The sequence below is a fragment of the Carettochelys insculpta genome, chromosome 5, assembly GCF_033958435.1.
Source record: "Carettochelys insculpta isolate YL-2023 chromosome 5, ASM3395843v1, whole genome shotgun sequence".
Classification (NCBI taxonomy): Eukaryota; Metazoa; Chordata; order Testudines; family Carettochelyidae; genus Carettochelys; species Carettochelys insculpta.
Window position 1 is genome coordinate 79,685,756 of NC_134141.1, and position 27,654 is coordinate 79,713,409.

At 42.7% G+C, this 27,654-nt stretch overlaps 1 protein-coding gene across 1 annotated transcript in view; it reads left to right on the top strand.

The window, feature by feature from the left end:
* The first annotated feature begins 3,835 nt into the window (after window positions 1-3,835).
* EDIL3 (EGF like repeats and discoidin domains 3) overlaps window positions 3,836-27,654 on the top strand; it is a 404,956-nt gene continuing 381,137 nt past the window's right edge. Inside the window, exon 1 of the mRNA XM_074995366.1 lies at window positions 3,836-4,015. Within this exon, the coding sequence (XP_074851467.1) occupies window positions 3,949-4,015 (67 nt within the window). The 5' untranslated portion in view covers window positions 3,836-3,948. The remainder of the gene's footprint in view (window positions 4,016-27,654) is intronic.

Here is a 27,654-nt window from a genome sequence, read left to right on the forward strand (position 1 = left end):
GCTTTTGGGGGCCCCGTGGCAGCCATCCTGTGGATGAGAGAGGAGAGGATTGCCTGAGGCATGGTGCAGAGGAGTGTGGGCTGGTGGCTGCTGCGAATTGCCTCCCCTTGGCCTCCCTCCCACCCCTGCACTCATCATGTAGTGTTAGCGAGCAGCCTGCTGGATGCCAGCATGCCACACCTACCCAGCCCACTGAGTCCCACTTCTCCACAAGCAGCTGGGAGGCCTCTGCTGGGAGGGTGTGATGGAGTGCTGCAATGGTGAGTGTTGGGGGGAGGAAGAAAGGCTGGAGAGACGCATTGCCCTGTGGTCACTGCTGTCATCTGCCACCTGTAGCCTGCCTCAGGTAATCCCTGACCAGTCTGATCAGGGTGGGGGTGAGGAGCAGGGAGGGGCCTGTGGTGTGTGGGGACTACCGGGTCCCCACACCCTTTGGAACGGAGGCGGCTGCCCTGTGCCCCACACCTGGAAAACAGGAGGGATTTCCCTGGACCCAGACGCCTCTCCCACCTCTGGCTGGAAGAATAGGAAAATGTAACACAGCAGCCAAACCTATATTTTACATGTGTAAAGATAGAGGAAGATTTAGAAAGCTGGGACTAATCTTGTTCAAGATGCATGACACAATGTGTGGGGAAAATTTAACGGAAGACATGGGGGCTGGGACAAGTGTCATGTTGCGGAAGGATTTTGTAATCTTATTAGGGAGTGAAGTGATGGGCTTTGAGCTTATAGCAGGGTTTGAATCCCTATCCCTCTGTCAATGTGAAATTTCTTCCATCAGGTACCAGGAGATCCCACTCATGCAACTTTGCAGTTGATAAATTTGCATACATAAGAATGGCCATAGTGGGCCAGACCAAAGGTCTATCCAGCCCAGTAGCCTGTCTGCCAACAGTGGCCAGTGCTCGGTGCCCCAGAGGGACGGACTGAAGAGAATGATCAAGCAATTTGTCTCCTGCCATCCATCTCCAGCCTCTGACAATCAGAGGCCAGGGACACCATTCCTACCCTTGGCTAATAGCCTTTTATGGACCTAACCTCCATGAATTTATCTAGCTCTTTCTTAACTTCTGTTATAGTCCGAGCCTTCACAGTCTCCCCTGGCAAGGAGTTCCACAGGTTAACTATGTGCTGCGTGAAGAAGAACTTTCTTCTATTAGTTTTAAACCTGCGACCCATTAATTTCATTTGGTGTCCTCTAGTTCTTGTATTATAGGCACATGTAAATAACTTCTCCTTATTCACCCTCTCCACACCTGTCATAATTTTATATATTTCTATCATGTTCCCCCTCAGTCTCCTCTTTTCTAAGCTGAAAAGTCCCAATCTTTTTAGCTTCTCCTCATATGGGACCTGTTCCAAGCCCCTAATCATTTTAGTTGCCCTTTTCTGAACCTTTTCCAGTGCCAGGATATCTTTTTTTAGGTGAGGAGACCACATCTGTACACATTATTCAAGATGGGGGTGTACCATAGATTTATATAGGAGACTAAAACCACATGGTCTTAAACAACCCTTTCTGCCTGCAGTTTTGTAGACTGCTTAGAATCTGTGTGCAAGGTGCCAGTTTGCCATCAGTGATGTAGACATATGAGAAAGAAAAAAATAAAATATTTGGTCTAATGGTTCCCCAAAAAGTCTGAATAAATGCCACATAGTATGTGCTCTGCACCTGAAGTTCAATTTACAGCTTGCTACATCAATAGCAGCAGAATTCTTCAGGAGGAATCATCCACAGGTGTTGCACATATACTAGGCATGCACATTTGTCCATTAGTACTTGTCCTCATAAGTGATTTAGTCTTTGTGACAGAGCCCCTGTTATGCTTTTCTCATGAATCTGAATTGCCTTCCCAGTTACAGACACAACTGGAGAGAGAATTAGTTCAGCTGGAATTAGACATGTAAGCCTGCAGAGCTTTCTTCTTTATCTTCTCTTAGGCCTGTCCATCTCCAAAGGAAAGAACACATGATGTTTTGGAGGATTACAAATCAGTGTATCTGCTCCATTTATATAGGGAAAGCTGGTTTTGGAGGTAAAAGGAAACATCTAGTAATAATGATATTGATGATGTCCCCTAAAGATCCTCCTTCTTCTTTCTTACCCATGGTCAGAAAGGGGGATTCCCAGTCAGGGGTTGGGGGAAGAAGAGAAGCTCTACCTGTCTTCTCAATGACATGGCATTATATGATATTTTTTAATCATATATGTTTAGGGGTGGTAGGATCATCTACACCTTTTGCCTTCAAAACTCATGCTGACTTAATTGGACATACTGGGCCGATCGTATATGGGCAGTGACAAAAGGATGCTTTTCACTACTCCTAACGCCCAGCAGTTGAAATTGAATGGAGAATTTTGGCAGTTTTCTAGTAGTGGCAATAGGCAGACTTCTCAAATTTATACGTTTCTTTGTCCAAAAGCAAGTAGGTACTGAATATTTTGTGAAATCAGTAGAGCAAGTTGTGAATGATGTATATGAAATATCCTCTAGTGCATAAAGTACACGCTTATCAAAAAACATTATGGGAAAAAATTACTACCCAGCTTGAGTAGGTGCTTTTTATAACCTTAATTATAATTGAGGTTGTAATATAATTAGCTGATGCGTACTTCAGGCTTTGAGCGCGTCTGATCTCATAAGCTAAGCAGGATCAGATCTGGCCCATACTTAGATGGGAGACCGTGATAAACCTAATCCTTAAAGTAAAGATGGGTCCTAAAGTACAGCTGGTATCTGATGTCCTTTGAGGATGGCAGCAGGGAAAGCTACAAGTCTTGGTCATAGAAGGAGTTGTAAAACGTAAAGGTTGGCTAGCTGAGAGTGTGCGGTTAGGTGGGTGAGTGGGCTTTTGGTATTAGAGTAACACTTAAGCCTTGTTTAAATTAGAACATGTGTCACTCGGACATGTGAATAAGCCACCCCGATTGACAGAAATTGTATCCAACCTCAGCATCAATGTGGATAGCCCTATGCTAGTATCGTTCTTCAGGGCTGCCGAAACTCAGTTGATGGGAAAGATCTCCCATCGACTTAGAGCACCTGCCCCACAGATTGAACCTCTCTAGTCCGGAACTCTGGGAGCCTGACCGATGCGGGCGCAGAGATTTTGCCGAACCATGGCAGGCCAGTATTGTCATTGTCTGTGCTTCCAAAGGGGTAGCGCCTTTCAGCCCCCAGTGCCTTTCCGTGTGCCCTTAACTCCTCCCCAGGCAGAGCAGGCGAGACTTTCTTTTTGCACGTGGGGTGACCCCTGGAGGGGTCAGAGGGAGCAGTTTCCCAGCACCCGGAGCCCTCGGCAAGCTTTTACACGGAGGGGAGGATTTTCATTACAGATGTCGCCCAGCACCTGGTGGGGGGAACCCCCCCCCGGCGAGCTCCAAGAACCCCGCCCTTCCCTCCTGGGCTGCAGCGCCGTCCTCCTTCCACGAGCCCTCCGGCCCCCGGGAGCAGGACGGGGGAGCAGGTGCCAGGGCGTGGCCGCGATCCGCTCTCTTTGTGTGCCGCCTTCTCGCCGTCTTCCAGCAGAAGGAGCCACTCGGCGCACGGCCGCGGGAGGGTAGGGAGCTGCTGGGGCTCTCCGCTCCCAGACACGCCGCCTGTGTTTGTATACAGGGCGCTCCGCCGCCCGCCCGCCTTCCCTGCGGCGTGCCGTGCCCGGCAGGAGCCCCCGCAGCGGCGGGCGCCGGAGGAGGAGGTTGGGCCTCCCCCCCCCGCCCAGCGGGAGCGCCGCACGCCCCCAGCGCATCGCCGGACCAGCCCCTGCTGGACTTGCCGCGCTCCGCCCGAGCGCTCCTGCCTCAGTCCGGGTGCTGAGCCGGAGGGGAAGAGGCAGCGCTCCGCCGGGAGCATTGCCGGGCAGCCCCAGGCAGAGGACATCTCGCCGCGGATCCCCACCCCGGCCGTGCCAGGCGCCTCGCCCCCGGGGGAGGAAAGGCTCGCGATGAGCCGCTCGCCGCTCGCCTGCCTGCTGCTCTGCCTGAGCCTCGGGGGGCCGCACATCGCCAGAGGTGAGGGGGCGGGGGGGGGGGGGGGGGGGGCAGCCGAGCGACCCCGAAGTCCGGCGCGAAGTGAGAATTTGGGGGTGGTGAATCATATCCTGCCGCCGAGGCGGGTGCGTGGGGCGCGGGGAGATGAGGCGCCCTCCGCCCACAGGCTCTGCTGAGTAACTGGGCTGCAGAAGTGGGAGAGACCCGCCGGGGGCTGCCGGGCCGGAGGCTGGCGCGCTCAGCCGCCCCCGACTGGCCACATCCCCGCCCGGCATCGGGGGCTGCAGCGCGAGCGAAACGCTGCCCGGGCGGTTGCAGTCCCGCCGGGGTCTGCCCTAGCGCGGGGCTGCAGAGCGCCCGGGTCCGGCCGCTCGGGCTGGCGCTAGCTAGGACGTGCCCCATCCGAAATGGGTGTGTGTGGGCGGCCGGGGGGGGGGAACACCCTTCGGCCGGCGGGGTGGGAATTGCTCCCTCGCCCCTTCCCTTGCAAAGTTGCCGGGCGCGCGGGGAGCTCGGGCGGCCGAGGGAGCCGGGGTGTAACGCGACGCCCGCCTGCCAGGGGGCGTGCGCTGTTCCGGGCCGGCGGCGGGTGGTAGGAAGCGGCTGCTGGAGTCAAGTTTGTGGCTGCAGGGGCAGTTCGCGCCGGGCCGCCAGGGGCTCCCGCCCTGTGCGCTCTCGTGGCCGGGGAGGGGAAGGAAAACCTGCCGCCACTCCCAGGCGGGGCGCTCCCTCTCACCGCGCCCCCCGGCGCAGCAAAGGGGCCAGCGCCCTTCCTGGGGAGAGCTGAGTCCCGGCTGCCCCCCTGGCTTGGCTCGCCCGTGGGGGGCGGGGAGCCCGCCCAACTGAGGGGTGCTGGGGCCATCCCTGGGGTGCTGCGCAGCCGCCCCTGAGGGTCGGGAATCAGCCCGCAGCTCCGTGGTGGGGTCCCCGGGCGCAGCCAGCGGAGATCCCGCCCGCCGGGGCGTTCCGTGCGCGGCTTGTTCCTGCAGCGGGCAGTGCACCCGTTGGGGTGCACGCAGGGAAGCGATGGACGCGGCAGCTGCAGGCGCCACCCGGCCGAGTCCCGCTGGTGGGAGCTCCGCGCTGCGAGGCCACCCACTGCCTCGGCCCACCCAACTCCGCCCCTGCTCGGGAACCGGCAGAGGCCAGCTGGCGATCAGGTCCCTCCCCTCCCCTCGGCCAACCTGCCAGCTGCTTGAGCCACAGTATCTAGCTGGGTCTGTCTGAGAAGTGGTGGAACCCGGCAGGGAACCGGTGCCTCCCCGCGTCTCTTGCTGTAATTCGCGGCGTTCTGCGGGGTCACCACTGCCGGTGCGCCCTGCGCCGAGGAGTTCTCCTCGGGTAGTTCCCAGCCCACAGACGCGGCGGGAGCTTCCAGCCAGGGTCGGATCCGCTGTTTTTCTCCCACCCCTTTGCTAGGATAAAACGCGACGCGAGGAGGGTTAATGCACTGAGCTGCCCTGAAACAAGCAGTGCGATTTTGTCAGACTGGAGTCTACTCCAGTACTAGCTGAGCCTCTATCTTGCTAATTTCTTTGCCATTTAGACGTGGCCCCTTTCATTAATCATTTTTTGATTTTAAAAATGAAGCCAATGTATCAGTCAAATTGAATATTTTATTAGCTCTTAAATTATGCATCGCTATGGGTTGCTCTGAAAATCCAATAACGTTCGTACAGTTGCAGCAAGCACGTGATAGCTTATGCAATCTGTCCTTGTACCTGCAATTTCTGCCTGAAGTCTTTTAAGCAAAGGTATTATATCTGACAAAGTCTAGACATGCCTTAAATACCTTGCATTGGAGTTGTACATGACTGATTGAACATTTAAGCCTTTTTTTTTTATTCCTGGTTACAGCAGGGGAATATTTGTAAGGTAAATGGAGGACAAAATGAATATCATTGTTTTCCTACGCAGTAACATGCCTTGTAGAGACAATTTGCTCATTTTTACACAGATAGTTAAATTGTAATTGTTAAAGTAAAACACTTCCCTATTATTCTAAAATGCAATAATTAACAGCAAATTGTATTTCAAGTTTTCATAACACTAAATCATTCTTGAATCTATTGCACTAAGTTAATTGTGCTTTTTCGCGTAAGACTGTAATAAGCTGGTCTCAAAAATACAATGCTTTAAAAGAAAGTTTTCAAACACCTCCTAACTTTCTCTGTGCTTTGTTAAACTTCACCTTTCTCAATAAACATTAACTTTCATACTAAAAACTATGCAGTCATGCCATCATTGCAGTGATCACATTTGTGTTCTTTTGCCTTTGTGTCAATACCAGCTACAGACAGAAATCAAGTTTAATACGGTCAGTTAATGCATTGTGTTGCTGCTCTGCCCTTACATTCTTCTATTCTTACAGTGTATGTAAAAGAGCACATTATAGATTTTATGAGTGCTGAAAACTAGAGAGATACCAAATTGTGATACCTATTGCTATTAATTCATATTGGCTTTAAAATGTGTGTTTATGGTAAGCTTTATATGTTGCAGGTGTATACTTAACTAGAACAGTTGTTTAGTAAAGCATTGTTTTTGTTTTATAAAATGATGGACTAGCCTGGTCATTACAATGAAAAACCTGAATTTTCTTCCATTTTATATTGACCCCTCTGGCAAATTTCACAATATCATATATATGTTGCTCTTCAGATGAGCATATATATATAAAACAATGTATGCAGAGACTAGACTGTAAGAGTGGGATATCTTCTTGTGCTTGCAAGCTGATGTGGATGAATTGTTTGAAAGGGAGTTGCTGGCTCTTCTGATATGTTTCAAAATCACAATAAGGGGTTTACTTTTCTTGTTGTTGCTTTCCTTTGGTGAAATCTGGACACAAGAAGTCTGAGGTTGTTGTCATTATTGAACAGACAGCAGCTACAGTGAAATGGTTGATTTATAATGGAGTAAAACAATTGTCACTCGCTGTTTTAGCAGCACAAGGACATCAGTTTGGTTTGTAACACTTTTCTAGTATCTGAATGAAGAGTAGGCTTACAGAACCTTGTAAGCAAACTGTTTGCTAAAATTGTGACTAAAAATTCAGTGTCTAGAATGTCACATCACAATTGAATGTAAATGCTCTGTTTAAGCTTACTTTTTAAGTAACTTTAGAAACAGGTTGTAAGGTTTGTCATACTGATTTTTGTGGTGATTTTTGTGGCTTTTTGTGTATTGCAATAATTGTTGAAGAGACATTCTATTTAAAAATTTCGTATGTGGGATGTTCAATATTTCGTTGTCTCATACTGAGTAAATAAAGGCTGGATAAACATTTTAATATGTATTTCAACAGAATCAGTCCCAGTTTGATGATTTTCAGCACAAAACAATGTAGAAGACTTTGGTACTTATGGATCAGTATTGAGAATGGACTGTAAATCAGATGCCCCCTCATTAGTCGGTGTCAGAAATGTAAGTGGCGTTTATGTAGACAGACAGACATAAGGAATAAAATTACTCCCCAAAAATATGTTATGTGGTCACATGGGTAATTAGCCATCAGGACTACCTCCTGGAAAGGGGTAGATTAGATACATTTACCTTACACTAGTATTAACAATTACTGTAATTATGTGTGTGTTTTAAATCACTTTCAAAAGCAACTTGCTCAGTAAATTCAACGCATGTGGTAGCTCTTTTGTGGGTAATAGAAACTGATCTGTTCCACTGCATGGAACAGTTTAAGTCCAGAGATTATGGAAAGTGTTTACTCTGAGGTTTAGCTGACAGATGACACTGGCGTAGCCAAAAAAAGTCTGCAAGCTTTGCCTGCATTGGCAGTGCCTGAGAAGATATTTCTAAACCTCCAAGAAACTTTTTTAGAAGATGTTGCTTTATCTCCATTACAATGCAAAAATATGATTTATTCCAGTGCTTGGAAGCTTCTCTAAAGCCTGCTGCTACAGCTGGAATGATCAGCATGGTGCAGCAATGCTGAGAATCATCAGAGATAATAGCAGAACATGATTGTTCAAATCTGATAACACTGAAACACTGAAAACATCAGAGACTTCTTAAGATTTTCCTGTCTTATGTCTCAGTGAACCTTTTTGAACTATGGACAGCATCCATTTATCTGCGAACAGCTGCCAGTATGACCTGGCATAGTGTTTTTTCTCTCTCTCAGTTCTTCAGCAGATTACCTTTGTATTCAAATTTGTTTCCAGTGCCTGCTGGTGTAGCAGTTAGCATATAACAGATGCAGCAGGGGACAATAATGTAAGACTTGGCAGAATTTGGAATTAGTGAATGTGAAGCCATGCATTGTTCCATTGGGAATGCCCTTTTTTGTCTTTTTAAATAAAATGGGTAGGTAATTTATATGAGGCTGTGTAAGTAAGACAGCATTTGCAAAAATGATTACTGATGTGACTTTGTGCCACTCTTATATCAGCTAAAATGCATGAGAGTTCAGTTTATAGTAAACTCTTCCATATCCAGTATTCTATCATCCAGAACTCTCAAATAACTGGCATTTTAACCCTAAGTAAATTTTAGTTACGTTTTTTCTATAAGTACTGCATAGTGAATGTAAATACAGATAAATACAGAAGAAGTTTACAGTGTACAATACTACTGTTTTTGGTAAACAAAGTACTCTGCATACATTTTTGTTTGTTTCTTAATATCTAATCTTGTTTTTCTCTAGTGTTATGCATTGCTAGCTATACATCTTTATTAGCCAGAATATTTGAATATCTGGTAACTTCCTGGTCTTGGAGCTGCTGGATATGAAAGAGTTAATGGTACTTTGAAAGTTCCTTCAAAAGTAAATCTCTTGCCATTAGAGTCCAGATTCTGATACCCTTGCTTGCCCTGAATAAGCAGCTTACTCCACAAATGGTCTTCCTGACTTCACGAGAGCACTCACAGAACAAGGTACTACTCAAAATAATCAGTAGAATTAGTATCTAGTCTTGAAGAATTTGTAGTGAAATGATCACAACAGTCCAGAATAATTTGCTTTGTAAAGATGCATGCGCTCTCTCATACAAATCCATTTCCCACATGTAGGGTTGCTTTTCTTTACCACTTCTAACAAACTTACTGTTCACGTTTTTGTGAGAACAGCACAGTTAAACTTTTAAAAAGTTCACGAGCCAAGATGGTGCTGAAATCTTAGATGATGATAGGGTTTGAAGTTGTACTGTGAGTCAATTTTGGCATGTTTGAGGCAAGCTTGAGGTTTGGCTAGACATAATGTTAGACTCCACATGGAAGTTCGAGAGCATGGGATGAGCATCCAAACAATACTAATTTCTTTCAGCTTTTAAACTTTATCCAACAACTGGGAATAAGAGATTGTGAAATAGGAATCAAAATCATTTGAGATAGTGGAGAAGACTTGAACAAAACCAGATATTAAAAGGCAAAGACCACACTGAAAGCAACAGAAGTCTTTCCCAAACTGCAATTCTGCAGTTTTCTCTTGCTCTCTCTTCCCTTCAAATTTGCCAGCAAAGTGGAAGAAAGGAAATATGAATTAAATGTTTGTTTTTATTTCAGCCTGAGACAATGGTGGGACCTGTAACCTTTTATAATTACAGGCTGAAACACTTTCATCCAGCAAAATTTGTAATTCAGACTGATTTTAGTTAGCCAAACAACCACTTACCATGAGTGTGGCCGAGTTTCTCATAGTCTGATAAAGTTTGTTTACAGCCATCAGTGCTGGCTCTTGGTGTTCTGTGCTGTTATGTAGATGTAATTTACCTCTAAATATCTTCTAAGAGCCCAGTAAGTAGTGAAAGTGCAGATAACGTGCTAGACAATGTTGACCTCCCGTGGTCTGGCAAACTATCTCATCTGTCACTGATCCAGTCCGGAGGATGCTAGGTTTATCAGCCTGTATCATACTCTGATATTTTGTTGGTCAAGGGTCTTTCCCTGTGTGAGCGCTCCTTCATGCCACTCTAGTGGAATACAGAAGTCCTAAAGCTGGTCTGGCTAGCAGCTGGGTGGGGAAGCCTGCATAAGGGGATCTTCAGGTGGTACATACCTGTCATAGCAGTTTATATACTGCCCCTAGCATAGGGAAGGGGACAGGAAAGAAGGCACAGAGTCCCAGTGATACCCTGATGGTAGCTTGGTTCTCGGGTGCTAGCAAGGTAGAAATAGAACTAGCAATTGGAAGGGTCTGGAAATTTTGAAATCCTGCCTTTTGGAGGCAGGGGTCATAGCTGTGTACGTTTTACATTGTACGTAACCTGTGGTCTGTTCAGAGGTCCAGTTGGGACCTCTGAATGCTACAGTAGTATACACATTTAAGAATCATGATGCTATATATATTCTTTGCCTAGAAGACATTTCACATTTACAAAGCTGAAAAATCAGACCAACGTTTGGTACTTCTAAGAAAAGTATTAGGCATAATTAAAATGTGTAATTATCTCAAAGCTGATTATTATAGTATCTGTTCTGAGAGGAATACATTTTCATACAAACTCCTGATAAAATGTATTAAAGCAGCTATATTCCACATACAATGCTTGTAGGTCAGAGCCTCAGTTGGTGTAATAGCAAATGGGGTTACAGCATTGGATGTTAAACTTTGTTTTGACATATAATCAGTTTATAGGAGTCAAAAACTGCATTGAAAATAGCTACTGAGGCTGCTTAGCTGAAACTTCAGAAGCTAATGAACCTTGTCTCTCCCCTGCCCCACAACCTCCTCCAAAAACACTTACTAAAAATGTCTTTGCCAAACTATCACCTGTATGTTAAGAAGCATTTAGAATTGTTTTTTTTCCCCCATCATATAAGTAAAGAGTGTCTCAGAATTTATGGTTACGCTGGCGATCCCTGCACAGTTTAACCATAGTATTCCTGCAATGCAGAAAGTAGGTCACAAAGTAGCTTCTAAAGCTTTCTTGCAACTTGGGCAACACTCTTTTCCTTCTTTGAAAGTAGAGCTTGGTCAACGTCAGGAAGGGCATCTGATGGAAGGTGAAATAGGCATTCTAAAACCAGTCCTCTCTATGTGCGGCTCAGTTGTAAGTAGAGCTGGTTCAGAATTTTTCAATGAAAGCTTTTTTAAAATTAAACTTTCTGGGAGTTGGGGAGACTACTGAAAACCCACCCCAGAGCAGCTCATAGTCCAGGAGTTAGGGCACTCATGCTGGAGACCTAGAGTCAAGTGGCTGCTCTACCTGAGCTGGAGCAAGGAATCTGCTCTGAACTTGTATCTAAGCACCAGCCTATGAAGTCTGTATCTATAGCAATCACTCCTGTTCCACTTTGTATAAATAATTCAGTCAGAATTGGGACCAAGTGCTGCTAAAGCCTGGTGCCCATGGTACTCACCCAAGCTTTGTGTGTGACAGGTTCAAGTGCCTGCCATGAATCAGGCAGACCCTGGGTCTTCAGCAAACACCACTGGGCTGTTGGGTCTCTTGGGGTGGTTGTCAGTGTTCCCTGTAAGCTGAGTACTTGGCCAGCTATTCAGAAGAGATTCAAAAGCTGGCCAGCAGAGTGCCCACAGCTAGCAGCATGTGTGTTTACTGGCAGTGCACATCCACACATGCCTCTGCACATAACAACATTTGTTCCACATATCACTGGAAAAAATAATTGGATTGGTGGGTGTATTTCTATATTTGTAAAAAATGTTAGTAGGTCTGCATTTGTACTGGTGCAGATCACAACCAAGTTCCAAAACTTTGACATTTTTCACTAACCAGAATTCTCATTTTCTGGGCAACCCTAGCTGAAAGGCCTGATGCATGGTCATGCCAGAGCATAAGGGTGTGGTGAGGAGCCTGCACCACTAGGTCCTTCCACTGGTACTTGCCTTGCTGGAGTCTGTATGGGCCATGGCAGGGGGAGGGACAGGAAGTAGTTACCTCACTGGGTTGCCACTTATCTTCCTGGAAAGGTGGGCTGGGAGTAAATGGAACTTTGATTCCACCCATCCACACCATCTCTGCAAGTGTTGGTGTCAGAGCCAACACAAAGAGGGAAGTGATTTGCTATAGCCAAAGGGTTGATGCAGATTTATGTTTCCAGCCAAGAAAAAAAAGGGCAAAGAGGGGACCAGATTGCGAGTCTTCCTTTGTTTTCTGCCCTGCCCTGTGGGCACCAGACTGCCTCTTGGTGTCAGGCTAGGTTATCAGACTACAGCTAGCCTTTAATGTCCAAGTTTAAAGATGTCTTCCCCAAACTATTGCTTGTTTTGACAGAGAACAAAATGTTCTGCAGCTAGTGATCGCTTTTTTTGCCAGTTTCCAGCATCAGTAAATATACTGGCCATATTCTTGTGCTAAGAGACTGCCAAAAATCACTGCAAAATTCTTCTGTTATCTTCAGGAAGATACTTCAGCTCTGTATAATGAGGGAGAATCACTGTAGCAGTGGGAAAATAAATGATTTATGCCCAGTGACTTCCTGTTCTTTCCCTTCTTCCATGCTGCAGTCACTGCTGACAATGTATCAGAATGACTTTGGAATTCAGTTTTATAAACCAAGTTTTACATGTGACAATTGAAAGTAATAGGTGTCTTGAAACAGTTGTGTTTCCCTGTCTATCATAGTTGAAGTCTGTCACTTCATGTCACTTGCATCTCATCATGCACCTCCACTCACTTCATTCCAAGCTTTGGTTATTCTCATGTAGTTCCACAAATTGTGCTATTTAATGTCTTTACTTTTTTTTTCTATAAATATTACACTTTCCAGATGTTGCCATGTTCTGAGAGGTTCTTCTGCCTTACATTTTGCTAGTTTTTCACTTCAAGCTTTCTCAGCAGGCCGTTATGCATTTGTCATTTTGTAACAGTTATTGCTGAAATTTAATTCTTTACAAAATTCATAGAATTTCTTATCTGAGGAATTACTCAAACTGGAATTTTCCTGGGGTGGTGAGAAGATACAGAACAAAAGAAAGAACTGAAAGAAATTTCAATTTTTTTAAAAAGGAAAGTTATGGAGTAGTATCTCAAAAGAGATGGAGGTGAATAAGGAAGAAGACCAAATTGTTCTTTCCCAGCTTTGTTTTCTCTAATTCTTTGTAGGAGATACCATTTTAGCAGTTATTCCCTTGGCTGTCTCTTTCACAGCTAATGTTCTGTCCCAAAAGTCATCATACAAAATAATGTATTGGTTATAAGTGTTCCTTCATGGAATAAAAGACACAAAATCCTAATGTATTTTAATCAAATAGCATGGTTTGAAGTTGAATTTAGGCTGTTTTTAAAGTAACTCTTTTAAATGCACTGGCTTTGTCCTGGTGTTAGTAAATGAAGAGGCTTTGCAAACACTGCTGAAATTTACTAAATCAAATCGAAATAAAGTTCTGTCTACAGTTTTGCAAAAGCAATCATTTGATGAACAAAATGCTGGCAGACCATTGTAACTGCAGGAATGTGCAGTTGCTCTTTATTCATGTGTGCTGATATACATTTAATTGATGCTTATTATAAGCTGAATGGATGAAGCAGGGTAAAATAAATATGCTGATAATGCTAGTTTTGTCAACAAAACCCTCTAAGGTAGACATATCCATAGAACCTATTTTGAAATAGAGCCATTGGACACACTATGGCTTATTTCAACATAGATGCTATTCCCTGCATTCACAGTAAATATATCGAACTAGCTGTCTTGAAATAGGTGCTATTCCTCATGGAATGAGGTTTACCAATTTCAAAATAGGATGCCTGCTATTTCAAATTTATTTTGAAATAGCTGTTGCATTCTGTAGCACTAGATTAGTTATTTTGAAATAATTGTTCTTTGTAGACCTACCCTAATGGAAGTGGGGTTTTTTTGATTAAATGTTATCTGTTCAGAATGACCACTTTGTTCTGTTTTTATTCTTCTATTCTGTGGATTCCTGTGTCCAAGTTTCCCTTTGGATCTTAATTAGAGCCAGAAGAACACTGGCTTCCTCTGGTAGCGTTTATGCACCCACCTTCCCCCATTTCCAGGTGAAATTGACCCCATATAGAAATAAAATGCAAAATTTCATGTCCTATGCAAGACCTGCTGCGCCTACTTAAAATTGGATTTATGTGGCTTTGTACTATAAGGTTATATCTACGCTGAGATAAATTTGAGTTTATTAAAATTGATTTTTGTAATGCTGGGTTTTATAAGTTTGAATTTGAGTATTCTTACCTCCCCACAAATTCTTCACAAAGCAGATGTATTGCTGCCACTTTCAATCGCCAAACATCGTCTGTTGCAGCGGTGCATTGTGGGAACCTATCCCACAGTTTGGGTAGTTTTGCTGGTGCAGCATGGGGAAAAAAATGACCTGCAAGTGGTTGTGAGTATGTAATATCAACTTCCTACATTGCATTGTCCTCCTGTGGAAAACAAATGGCCATTTTTCCAGAAGGAAAAGTAGGGCATCAACAAAGACTGCCAAATTAACTGAAATCTCTAGCTTTTACAACTGACACATGAAAGATTTTACAAACAGCAGCAGGTGTCTGTCTTCTCAGCTAGCCCTCCAGCCCCTTTTCCTGTGTAAGGGGGCCAAAGTTTGAGGAAAGAGAAGGATAAGATAAGAAATAACTGAAATATCAAAGATTTTACAAAAAGCAGCGGGTGTCTGCAATGGGCTTAAACTGCAGCAAGGTAGTTGTGTCTTCTCAATTGGCCCTCTAGCCACTTTGGCCCCTTTAACACAGGGAAAAGATTGAAGAAAGAGGAGGACAGAAAAGGTTAAGAAAGACTTTTGACTTCCCACTTCACCACAGAGAGTGGTCCAGCACGGGGGATGGGGCTCACCAAATCTCAACAAGAATTGGTGCTTGGGTCGTGGGGGCAAGCCCTGATTGACTGTGTGGGGGCCGACCCCCCATTGCTGTGGGAGGGGTGGGGTCTGTAGCTGCAGAAGCAGTTGACATGGTCCCCACAGCGACAGCAAGCTCCCTCCCCCACAAAAAAAATCTTTCCTGCCTTTGGGATCCTCACTGTGTGCAAGCCAGGACATGGTGCTGCCTGGCAGCATGGGCTTCACTGAACATCAGGCATGTCCATTTATTGGGTTGGGGGGCTAGCCATGTAATGTGTCTGGGTGTGGGAAAGGCCCCAACTGCATGGCGCCTGTGGGGTGGGGGGCCACCGTACAAATGTAAACCATAGAAAAGAAGTTTCTTGGCCTCTCATACAAGCGTGACCCCCGGCCAACAGTCTAGCTGCCACGTGGGGCAGGGGTGGCACTGGTGCTGGAAAAAAAAAATCCAAGTGCTCAGTTTGCAGAGGTAGAAACAGAACCATGAACTCTATGTTAGGGCTATTTTTAATGGGTAGATGTGCTCACAGGACTGAGAGAAAAAGAAAAACACTTCTCAGTCTCACATACAAGCATGACCCCTTGGGCTTGGGCTTCCTGGTGCTGAATTCAAATTTGCAGGCTTCCTGTTATCTAATTCCTGCACAGCTGGAGACCATCAGAGATGGAAGCGGCCAGAGCGAAGAACTTTGAGGCATTGTGGGATGTGTAGGGTGTAGGGACACCTCTGGAGGCTAATAAAGTCCATTAATAGACATGGCATTTCAACGCTAGCCTTAATTTGAATTTGACGCTATACCCAGCCGCTTTCATAAATGTTGTGATATCGATCATAGCACTCTCTAAAATCAAGCTAATGGTATTTACAGTGAAGACAGTGACATAAAACTGAGCTAACTGCCTTAAATTTGAATTTATCATGCAATGTAGACATAGCCTTAGCCATCTCTGCATAAGGCTGAATTCCACTCTTTCTGAATGTTAGTCATGGAGTTTCACTTGCACCAATTCTAGCGGAATGAAAATCTAAAGCTGCAGCCATATATCAAACAGCTAAGTGTTTAAGATCAGCCACAGTGTAAACCTGCTGTTTTTCTTAGTTTCCATGTTTGCTGATTTACCTTTAATTAGTGCTTATTATGAGCTGAATGGATTAAGCAGGGTAAAATAAATATGCTGAAATTTCCAGGAATTAATTGTCATGTGTTTGGGCAGTGTTTATTGGCCATATAAGATGACAGTGGCAACCCCTCCTCCCCAAAAAAAAAGATTAATTACGAAGTCTACTTACATTCCCTGTTTTTATATTAAATCAAGAAAGAGCTATTTGATAATTTTACATTTTTTCATTCTTCTGCAGTAAACTCTTTCATATCCAGCATTTTATATCCAGAATTCCCAAAAAAAGGCAAGTAAATTTTAGTTATGTCTTCCATAAGTACAGTATAGTGAAAATAAATGCAAATCTGGTATATGTTTACAGTGCAGTATACTACTATTGTTGGTAAACTAAATATTCTGCATACTTGTTATAAGTTGATTCTCTAGAACTCGTTTTGCTTATGTCATGAAGTAATTCAGGAAAGCAGATTCGTTATAAGTTGCACTGATCTGCACTTACATCGTTTAGGGGTGAAGGGATCAAAATCCAGGAACATAGGGAGTTTTGTGGTGGCTGGTCAGCACGTGCTGTAGTGCAGGGGCCTTGGAAGTGAGCACTGAACTCATGGGGGAGTCAGTGGAAAGCTGCATTGAGCCATTGGTGAGCCGGCAGGAGCTCTGGGGACAGGCAGGGGCCGGTGGGGAGCTTTCGGGGACTGGTGGGTAGCTGGCTTATCGTTTTGTATTTATTTGCTTATCTTACTATGTAGCTATTTATTTAAATTCTATTTCTATTGTGCTTTTGCGGATTATAGGTACATTATTTGTATCACGTGTGAATTGTTTGTGTTGGGAACGCATCTCAAGCTAATTACGTTATTCCTTATGAATATTTTTTCCCCTTTATAAGTAATTTCACTATAAGTTGCGTTATTTAGGAATGTAACCTGGACTTATAATGAGGACCTCTGTACCTTTTTTTTTCCTTCATATCTAATCCTGTTTTTCTTTAGTGTTATGCATTGGTAGGTATACCTCTCCATTATCCAGAGTATTTGAATATCTGAAAACCTCCCAGTCCCATGGCTGCTGGATATGAAAGAGTTTACAGTATATATTTTTCTTCACAATTTTAATCGTAGAAAAATGTTTGGTTTTTAAAGTCCAAGACTGCGGTAGAAATCCACAGTACTTAATTATATGGGTCTGCAGCTCTAAATACTCAATTTAGGGGTTACAAACTAGCTGGCTTGACAAAAGAGGTCTCAGATTCAGGTCTCTTGCAGGGAAGCCCTAGATCTGATTCAGTGATCAAACAAAGAGTTTAATAGCTCTCCTGATAGGAGTGTTAGGGGAGGAAATTAAAGTAAAATGAATTGATGAATCATTTGGTCGCACTCTGAGGAAAGGCCAGGCATTTTCCAATAATTAATTACCTAATTTAAAACCTACCCTTTTTTGCTAAAGTAATAACTTGGATACTTCTACAATAAAATAACAGATCTTTGCTAATGTGAAATGCTGTTATAATTTACAGTAAAAGTATGGCCGCTGTAATATGATAGATGCCACCTAACATATTAGCAGCAAACAAATGAGCACATAAAAATCAATGGGGATTGCATTGCGTATTAACCAGTGTGTAAATAGAACTGATAAAGAATATAAAACATCAGAATAAAAGCAATAGTGATTAAATACATGCATCCATTATTTAAAATAAAGGTGCTTGGAAACTGCCAACTAATCATGAACTGCATATCCATTTTATTCAGATGCAGTATTTTTATCTTTAAAATGAATAAATTCATGACTGCGTGCACCAACCTTGCCCTCTCAAGGATTGCTCCTGCAAGGTGATGAGCACAGCTGAGTGGTATTTTTCAAATGAAACTTTTTTTTTTAGTGGAAAAATGGGGTTTCAGTGACATGGAAGAACTTCATGAATTTGCTGAATTTTTTTGGACAGATTGTTTTAGTTAGGGGAAAACAAGGCCACAGTTTTGTTACTGATAGTTTTGAAATAAACTATTCTGTTTTTTTAAATGTCCTTTATTTTGTTTCAAACAATTTTATTTAACACATTAAATACTGCAAATTGAAACAGTCTTTCATTTTGGATAGCAGAAAATAATTTGTTTGACACAAAGTAGTTTGACTTTTTCAGAATTATCAATGCACATAAAAAATCCCCTCACTTCTCACCCCTTTTCTTCAATCCTATTTGATTGTCAGGTTTTATTGTAATTTTTTTTTGTCCTGTGTACTTATAAATGTCAGTCTGTATTAGAAATGAAATTGATCTGAGGAAGTGGGTCTGTTCCACGAATGCTAATCAACAAATCATTTTGTTAGTATTTAAAGTGCTACATTTCTGCTGCTTTGTTTTGTTGGAGTACAGACTAACACTGCTATCTCTCTGTTACTATTCAACATCCAAGGCACTACATTTAGCTGTTTGGAATGGAGATCCATGAACTATATGAACAAACTCGCTCAGTTCCAGCCAAACATCGTCTTTCTCTCCAAATGCAAAAATATGGACATCATACCTAAGAGATTGACAGTGAAAAAACCCATTACAATCAACATACTACACTGGTTACAGTGAAAAGCTATGCCACACACTCTCTAAGAAACTGAGGAACCACTTGATCGGTATCCTATACAGTAAGAAGGAAAGGATCAAGAATGACCTCTCTGAACTTGAAACTGTCATCAATAATCAAGCTTCCACACAAGACCCGCCCCCCCGAGTGGGACTTTTCCTACTCGAGACAAGAAATCTATAATACATACGTCCACTCCCTCCAAAAAAGAAAGGACAATAAGCCATCAAAATTAATTCATACCACAGGATACTACCCTTACAACAACTACAACACATGGGATAACATTGTTTAACCTTCAAGTGAGAAACTTAACCCAGCTGAAGAGTCTCTTTTATCCCAGGGTCTCTCTTTTTGCTCCACTGCTTCCACGAACCTAATACAATTTTGTGGTGATCTCGAGGCCTTCTTTTGTCATCTTCGTTCAAGAGAATACTTCGAACACACCAATGAGCATCAGTATGACTTGCTAGATTCCCCCCTACCAACCCCAAAAAAGAAGAATTCTATGAGGACTGCCCTGATGGGCACAGTAACAATCTAGATTTCTATATACAATGCTTCCGCAACCATGCACAGACTGAAATTATATGCAAACAACACCAAATGAAATAAAATCTCAACTGTGCTGAAAGCTATGCTGTCCAGAGTCTGAAAAATAACTCTGACGTTATAATCAAGCCAGCTGACAAAGGGGGTGCTATAGTCATCATGAATAAGTCAGACTATAAACAGGAGGCAGCTAGACAACTCTCCATCACCACATTTTACAGACCTCTTTCCTCAGATTCCACTTTAGAATTCCAAGAGAAACTACACCATCTACTTAAAGAACTCCCTGCCTCTACTCAAGACCAAATTCACTCAGACATACCATCTGAGCCCCAACCTGGATTATTCTATTTAGTGCCTAAAATCCACAAACCTGGAAACCCAGGATATCCTGTTTCCGGTATTGGCACCCTTCCTACCGGACTGGCCAGCTATGTAGACTCTCTCCTCAAACCCTCCGCCACCATCACTCTTAGCTATCTCTGAGATATTGCTGACTTCCTGAGGAAATTACAAAACATTGGAAACCTTCCTTATAATTCCATCCTTGCCACCATGGATGTAGAGGCTCTCTACACCAATATTCCACATGAAGCTGGACTACAGGCTATCAGGAATACCATCCCTGATGTTACCACAGCAAATCTGGTGGCTGACCTATGTACCATTGTTCTCACCCACAATTATTTCCAGTTTGGGGACTACTTATACCTCCAGATTAGCAGCACTGCTATGGGCACTCGCATGGCACCACAGCATGTTAACATATTTTTATGGCTGACGTAGAACAACGATTCCTTAGCTCTTGTAGCATAAGTAAAGGAGAGGTAACATTGGACATCGATGACATCTTTATCATTTGGACCCACACTAAATGGACTCTGGAAGAAGTCCACAGAGATTTTAACAACCTGTGTCCTACCATCAATCTCAACCTTGACTATTCCACATGAGAAATATACTTCTTGGGTACCACAGTACAAATCACTGATGGCCATACTGACACCGCCCTCTACCAGAAAGCCACTGACTGCTACACTTACCTACATGCCTCTAGCTTACACTACACGATCCATTGTTTAGAGTCAAGCCCTTAGCTGTGATCACATCTGCTGTGCTCCTACTGGCAGAGACTGAAAACTACATTACCTTTGTCAAGCATTTATAAAACTGAATTACCCACTGGGGGGAGAAGAAGAAAAAGAATTGACAGGGCCGGATGAATACCCAGAAACCAGCTACTTCACGATAGGCCCAAGAAGATCAACAACAGAACACCATGTGTCGTCACCTATAGCTCTCAACTCAAACCCCTGCAACACATCATTAAAAATCTACAACCTATGCTGGATCAGGATGCTACACTGCAGAAGGCTCTAGTTTACAGGCCTGTCCTCTTATATAGGCAACCTCCTAACCTGAGAGAGATTCTCACTAGCAATCACAGGCTACACCACAGTAATAGTAATCCTGTGACTTTTCCTTGCAACAAACCCCACTGCCCACTTTGCCCACTTATTTATTCTGGGGATACCATCACTGGACCTAACCATGTTAGTTCCAAGATCAAAGGCACATTCTTGTGCACTTCTAGCAACATTTTCTGACTCTCCCAGCAAAACTCTATCAAGAGATTTAATTTAAATGATGCTTGATATTTGGGTGTAGATCATTGCATTCTCTAATGTTGCACAGATGCTCTGTTCTATAAGTTCACCACAGAGTGAAAGCCTGCAATTAACGATAAACTTTCAGTTGTCACTTTTTTTAACTTCTTCATAAGTGTTCCTATGAAGCAGTTTCTGTGCTGCTGGTGCTCTACTGATTCTGAAATGGAAATCATTGGAATATTGCATGCGGCGTGCATCCCATGTCTGACAAAGCAGATGAATATTGGCATTCATATGTGTTACATTTCACATCAGTAGTGAAGTTTTGTCTTTTTTGGAGCTGCTAATTTTCATTTGGACAATTTAATTGTTAAAACTAACTTGTCCTTTAGCAGCTTTGATCCTGAGTGAAATTGCTTTGCAAATATGAAGCCTCATAAAATTTGAGATAAGTAAATAGTATTCTGCTATTTTGCAGGAAAGGAAACTGAGGCATCAAACGATCCGCATCTTACAGAAGGTCAGATAACAAGTCCCTCGAAAGAATTGGTGAATAGTATTTATGGGGTAATATAGCCTGTCTTCTGTTCTGACCCGTATAAATACTCATCTTATTAGTTAGGCCCCAGAGTAGCTTCTTAACCTCTTCCAGTGTTGGGTTTTTACACCTACGATACAGCACAAATAAAAAAAGAGAATGTCCAGGCAGTGGAGTACAGTTGGTAATGAAATAAAGGCTAATGCCTTGATTGAAGGGGACTGTAAAGCTCCTGCAATCAAACTGTTGATGTTTAGGGGACAAGTCAGCAGTACTGGAATGAGGGTCTCTGTGTGTCCTTCAGCAAACCCAACAGAGTGCTCACTTCACTCCTTCTTGCCAAAAATATTCTGGTAAATAGCAGACAATGTAGGTTAAGCTTTCTTAAGAAACCGTCATTAAATTGTTTTTAAACCTTCTTTAGTTAATGCTCCTTTTACTGACCTTTAGTGAGAGACACTTTTCGTTCCTTCTTTGGAGAGAGACTTAATAAATGATCAGTGCTGAAAATTTTGTCGAAGCTGGATTGAGATCTGTTTCTTACAGATCAGAAAAGATTTCTTGATTCATATGATCAAAGCATCTCATAACGCCAGCTGGCAAGGGAGTTACAGAAATATCCTGATTCTAGAATGCATGTTCTGGTTCACCACTGAATGTCATGTGAGGTCTTAAATGAAAACCACAGTTACACCAGTTATTCATGTCACTCTGAAATATGCGAAAATATTATTTAAGGAATTACGTGTATGTATCTTCTAAAATATGTCCTTAAAGTCTGACAGTACTGGTCACCAGCAAAGGTGAATAATATTCAAGAGTATTTTTATTTATCTTCACATGTAAATCAATTTCTCTGTATAAAGGGCTGCCTATTAACAGTCTGATCTGAATGTATGTGAAGGATTGTGGGTACTAAAAAAAAAAAAACTAATGAAGAGAAGAAAAGCAAGGGAAAGGAAACCTCATCTCATAGGTGCATTTCAAAGTTTTTCTGGAGTGTATTTAGGGAACAGAGAAGATACCTTGCCATCCAGCACTTACAGAAGCAACTGGACAGCTGTGGATCTGTCCTCCTTTTTTTTCTAAGGCAAGGTTGTAGAGTCTAGATTTAGGGATAAAACAGTGCTAAGATTCAGATTTAGGTTCAGTTGTGCCAGATTTCTCATCAGACTTCCATCATTTTGAGCTATGTCCCAAATAGATTCTGGTAATAGGCCTGGTCTGACTTTGTAGCTTGAGTTAGAACCAAGGAAGTAAGCGTATGATTGGCAATAAGAGGGTTGAATGCAAATTTTCATTAAATTCAGGCATTAGGTATAGACTTGAGTTTGTGCCTTTTTCTTAAATTAAGGGATGGAGGCAGAAAACCGTAGGTGATCAGAGTAGAAACTAATCAAAAGAAACTGGACAGAAGGAAAAAGAATTTTTGAATTCTGATCAACGGAAATAAAACCGGGTGGATACATCAGATTTTTTAAATCAAATTTTAAGTCAGATTTTGTTTTATTTTTAAGCTGTCAATAAAATATATTTCTTATTTAAAAATAAGCTAATTAACTCTCATGAAAAACATTGTACAGATACACTTAAAGTCGCATAAAAATGAATTAATGGCTCTAGTCTGTCCATCCTAACGACAGGTTGAAAATCTCTCATCTAGCAAAGTTCATGGTCTGGCAGGTCCCAGTCTGTTTCCTGTGTTGGATGGTGCTTGAAAAAAACATCTTAGCTAATTCTGACTATTTATTTAATTATCTTACTCGGATTAGAATTTGCTACACAAGTATACAATACAGAAAACCTTCAGTAAGAGAAATCTAGGGTTGCCCGTTGCCACTGAGAGTCATTGCAGTATTTTATATTACATAATACATTCTCTTTATTTTTGAACATCATGGCCACAGATCATAATGGTGATGCCATAAGACCATAATGGCAATTCCCTATTTTATTTCAGCAAAACTCCAGTCTTTCCATGGGAACTTCATTCTATGTTTTTTCTTCAAAAAGAACAGAAGTGCCAGTGAGATCAATGGCCCTTACTCCAAAATTAAGTCCACTCTAAGCACAGTCATTCTTTTAGCTTTTTTCGTAACTTGATTTAAATCACAGTCACAATTTAAATCACCAAAAATATTGATTTAATTAAGTTACCAAAAAACTAAGAGTTGAATCATTTAAATCACCTAGATTCTAAGTCAGTCCCCCTGAGACAAAATAAATGATACAGAATAACCAGAAAATCACTGTATGCAGATCACACCAGTATCCTTGTCCTTCAGCAAGCAGAGCAGTGAATGGCCTAATTGAACTGACTTTTTAGAGGAACTGTCTCCTGAAGGCAATAAAATTGTCTACATAAGGTGATATTTCTGGATGTTTTCAGATGACCTTAATATGTATTGAAAGGGCATGCAGAGTACCAGATATTCTGGGTGGGGTTGAGGAACTCTAACTTCTCAGTCAACAATATTACTTGTAAGATGTACTTCACTTTAAAAAGAGGACCTCTAAGGCAAGATGTGATGGGGCAGGAGATCCTGAAACTCCCATACAGCAGGCAGCTGACACAGGCCAAGTGGATAGCACAGCTCCCTATAAAGAAAACTTTCCTCTTTAAAAACATATACATAAATAAAACTCTGAGGCATTTTGTTGTTATACTTGGCAAAAATGTTCATTTAACATGGAAAGAAGCAGCACATGTGCAACTTTGAAGAAGTCAAAAATTCACAAATGTGGGCAAAAAGAGCTCCCAAAATGATGAGATGGAGGAGAATTTAAAATGTATTTTACTAATTTTCACAGTAAATAAAGTGCCAATACCAAGTTTTCTGGGAAGACTTTCACAACCACGCTGGTTTTGGGGACTTAGCTCCCATTTGCACCTTGGAAAGCTGTCTATTTCACAGAATCATGTGAGATCAATGGGAAAAAGGAGTCGTATTTTTCTCCAGAGGCCACTTCTTGTGATGTTTTGTGACTGAATGGTGAGTGTATTAAGGGAATAAATCCAAACTTTTGACAATGATTTTCAATCAAACATATATAGTCAGTTATCTTAAAATAATGTTCATATATGCTGAAGAGTTAAGTGAGAGAGCCCTACAATCAGATATACTTGATGGCCATAAATGGAGGTTGGAGTTGAGTATGTAATGGAACATATATCCCTCTGTTTGCTTCTTGAAGTTGTTGTTCAACTGCTAAATGATTTCTCTTAAGTAAGCAACTTTTACCTTTTGGTACTTTATAATTAAAGGCAAATGATATTGAGAGAGATTAAATAATTGTGTTAATGTACATTGCCATTAACCAAAAAACAAACTAACAGCAGCAGCAACCCCTCAAACCCTGTTTTCTTCATCATTTTCTGGAAGAAAATCAATTGAAACAGTATTGAACTGTCCAGCATTGTGCAAAGACTTTGTAAGATGAACCATGTGTTAAGTAAGAATACTTTGAAGACAGATCATTTTCAAGACCCATTAGTACTACTTTGTATAGCAGAGATCTTTCTAACTAGTGATCTCATTAAAGACAATGGGAATCTTTCCATTCACTTTAATGGGTCCTGGATCAAACTACATTGTTAGAAGAAACAGAAGTGCATCATCTCTAAGGCATTCTACAATACTCTCCAGAAACTCCCATGGACCTAGGTTTCCTTCCTTACTTGTTTGATTCAGTTTATGATCATTCATGTGATGCAGAGTTAATGTCTCCACTCCTCCTTGTCTGTCAAGCCTCAGAGGTTTCATAAACCTCTTGACCCACCACTACACAACTGCATGGGGTCAGTGCCTAAGTTGGTCCTTTGTTACTGGCATCCATTCGATATCGGCCAGTGTGCATGTTAACCCTTGGCATAACTGATCCAGAAGGTTCTTAAGTAACAGACTAACAGCATTAAGGGCATTAACATTAATTAAACATTAACATCTTCAGCAATAAAAATCATACAAAGCAGAGTCATCTGGAAGAGATTTCACATAGGATTGAATGAAATGACTAGCCTACCAAAGAACTGCAACATTTTATCTGTTTGGAGGGGCGATGTCTAAGAATCAGAAAGCGCACACAGAAGAGGTGGAAAAAACACTTAAGTCTTTAGCTGTAGGCTGGCTGATGTTTTTGTCTTCCTCTTCTTCTGCCTGCTGCTGGTGTTTTGGTCTAGGCTCTTTTCCCCTTGATTAGATGCCAAGCTTCAGACTCTCATTGGGGTAACTAGGCATCACTGGAGCGATGATGTAAACTAGCTGAAATTCTGATGTTGGCATTGTTATGATGATCTAATCATTGAAAACATAAGTTTTATGGCAAACCTGCTGCTAACACAATACAGCATTGTTTGGGTCTTCCCTTCCTCTCTCTGCTCTTCTCAGTGTGGCATACAGCTAGTAATGGATCAAGGACTAACACCTTGCTCAACTTGTGCAAAGAGGCTTGCGGTTTTATGGTTGTTACATTAATAATAATTAGTCAAAGCTGTCGACATAATTGTTTCACACTTCCAGTATCTAATTATAAAATGCACTTTATAATGTGTATATACCTCATTAGTTACTGAAAATTACAGTCCAAGGTGATGATATTACCACATCACAATTTACAATCCTGAGAAAAGAAAGAGGAGTTATTTTGATAGGTATTCAATGCAACAAGCAAGTTTCTAATAACACCAAGAAACCCTGGAATATGTTGAGACTGTGAAATTTTATTGCGCCTGTGCAATTTGAAACATTTGACGTATGAAGCTATTTAGCAATATCAGCACACCTCGGAGAGTTTCCTTGCTTGAGCAATGAACCTTGTATTTATTTATGCCACCCTGCATGTTCGTGTCTTTTTTTTCGTAAGTAAGTTGCATTGATGTTTGCTGTAAATCAGGTCCTAGGAATTACATTTCATATGACATGCTCAAAGATATATACTCCAAGTTGATGTAAGAGGATACCTGGTTAAAAATGGACATGCACAAAATTGTATGAACTTTCCTAATGCATTCTTATCTTGTCATCAGCTAGGTTTCCAAAATCAGGGTCGTCCCCAGGGGAGGTGAGAGTTGTCTGGTGCAACCCTCCCACCGTGGCTCAGGAAACCCTGCTCCCCAAGCACAACAAGCCCTGCCCCATTCCTGCTCCCCTCAGCCCTATCCCTTTATCCCCTCCCCCAGACTGCAAGTTGGGCAGCAGAAGCGGCAGCAGTCGCATTGCCTCCTCTACCCTCTCCCACCAATCACTATGCAGGTGGGGGAAGTGGCGGCCCACTCTGCCCTGTTGCACCACACTATGCCACCCTCCTGGCCCCCTGTGCCTCGCTTCTGCGCGGGTGATGGGAACTAGAGGGGCTCTCTGCTTCCTGCTACTGTGTAGAAGTGAGGCACAGCAGGCCAGGAGGGTGTCATGGCACGGTGCAGCAGGGTGAAGCAGGCTGCTGCTCCCACCCACCATTTGAATGTATGGTGGAGAATCGACCACTTCTGCCTCGGCCATGTCTGGCCCTTGGCCCCAAATAACCCCCTGTCTTTCCCAGCCATAGGAGGGTTGGGGTGGCCACTGCAGGGCCCCCAAAAGTGCAGAGCTTGACTTGGCTGCCCCAGTTCATGCTAGGGTGGGATAGTTGTGTCCAAGACCACCTTCTTCAGGTAGATTAACGCTGGGTTTTGTTTTTAGCTTCAGATGAATTAGAAGCCTGGTTTATTCTATCACTGAAAAACTGCATTCAAATGTTGACCTCTGAACTCATTTGTGTGTTTTAGCTGACTGTAGTGTAGTCAATAAACTACTACATGATGTACCACAATCAATGGGACGCTGCCCAAATGAATGTAACCTGATTCTGGACCCACGCCAGACCTTGGGCTGAACCTCAGCAGACCAAGTAAACTAGATAGAGAGCCCAGTGGTGTGAGTGGCAGAAGGGCCTTTGTCACTGTAATACAAGGAGCACATGGAATGTGTGCAGCTTATGCAAGCAAGCCTTCCACCTATCCCCTCAAGCGAACCTGAAAGTATCCCCTATTCCCCTAAACTCCTGCAGAAGGAGAGTTAATTATACCATTTCCAGAGTTGTAAAACCCCTCAGACAGGTCCGGATGGAGGAGAGTCAGGAACTGGGTTACTTTTATTTTACCATAATCAAAGTGGGATTATAGCATACCATCAACTTTTTAAATAAACAAACAAACAAAAAAAAAAAAACACCCTCCATGAATTCAGTGAGTTCTCCCGAAAAGTTAATGGAGATGTAGTGGAACTACTCTACTTCTCTGCCTCCAGTTGTCCATGCATGGGGTGGTCTGTACTACCTCACTTCCAAGACCTACCTTGGTTCCCTTGGTGAGCTCTTTCGGAGGTATGGGTGCATGGGACTTAAACTGAATAGGGTCTCTATCTCTGCTTGCCAACCAGATGGGGCTTAATCCTGCAAGGTGTTGCATAATCTCAGGCCCACCACTCGAGGGAGCAAAGAGTGCAACCGATGGCCCCCAG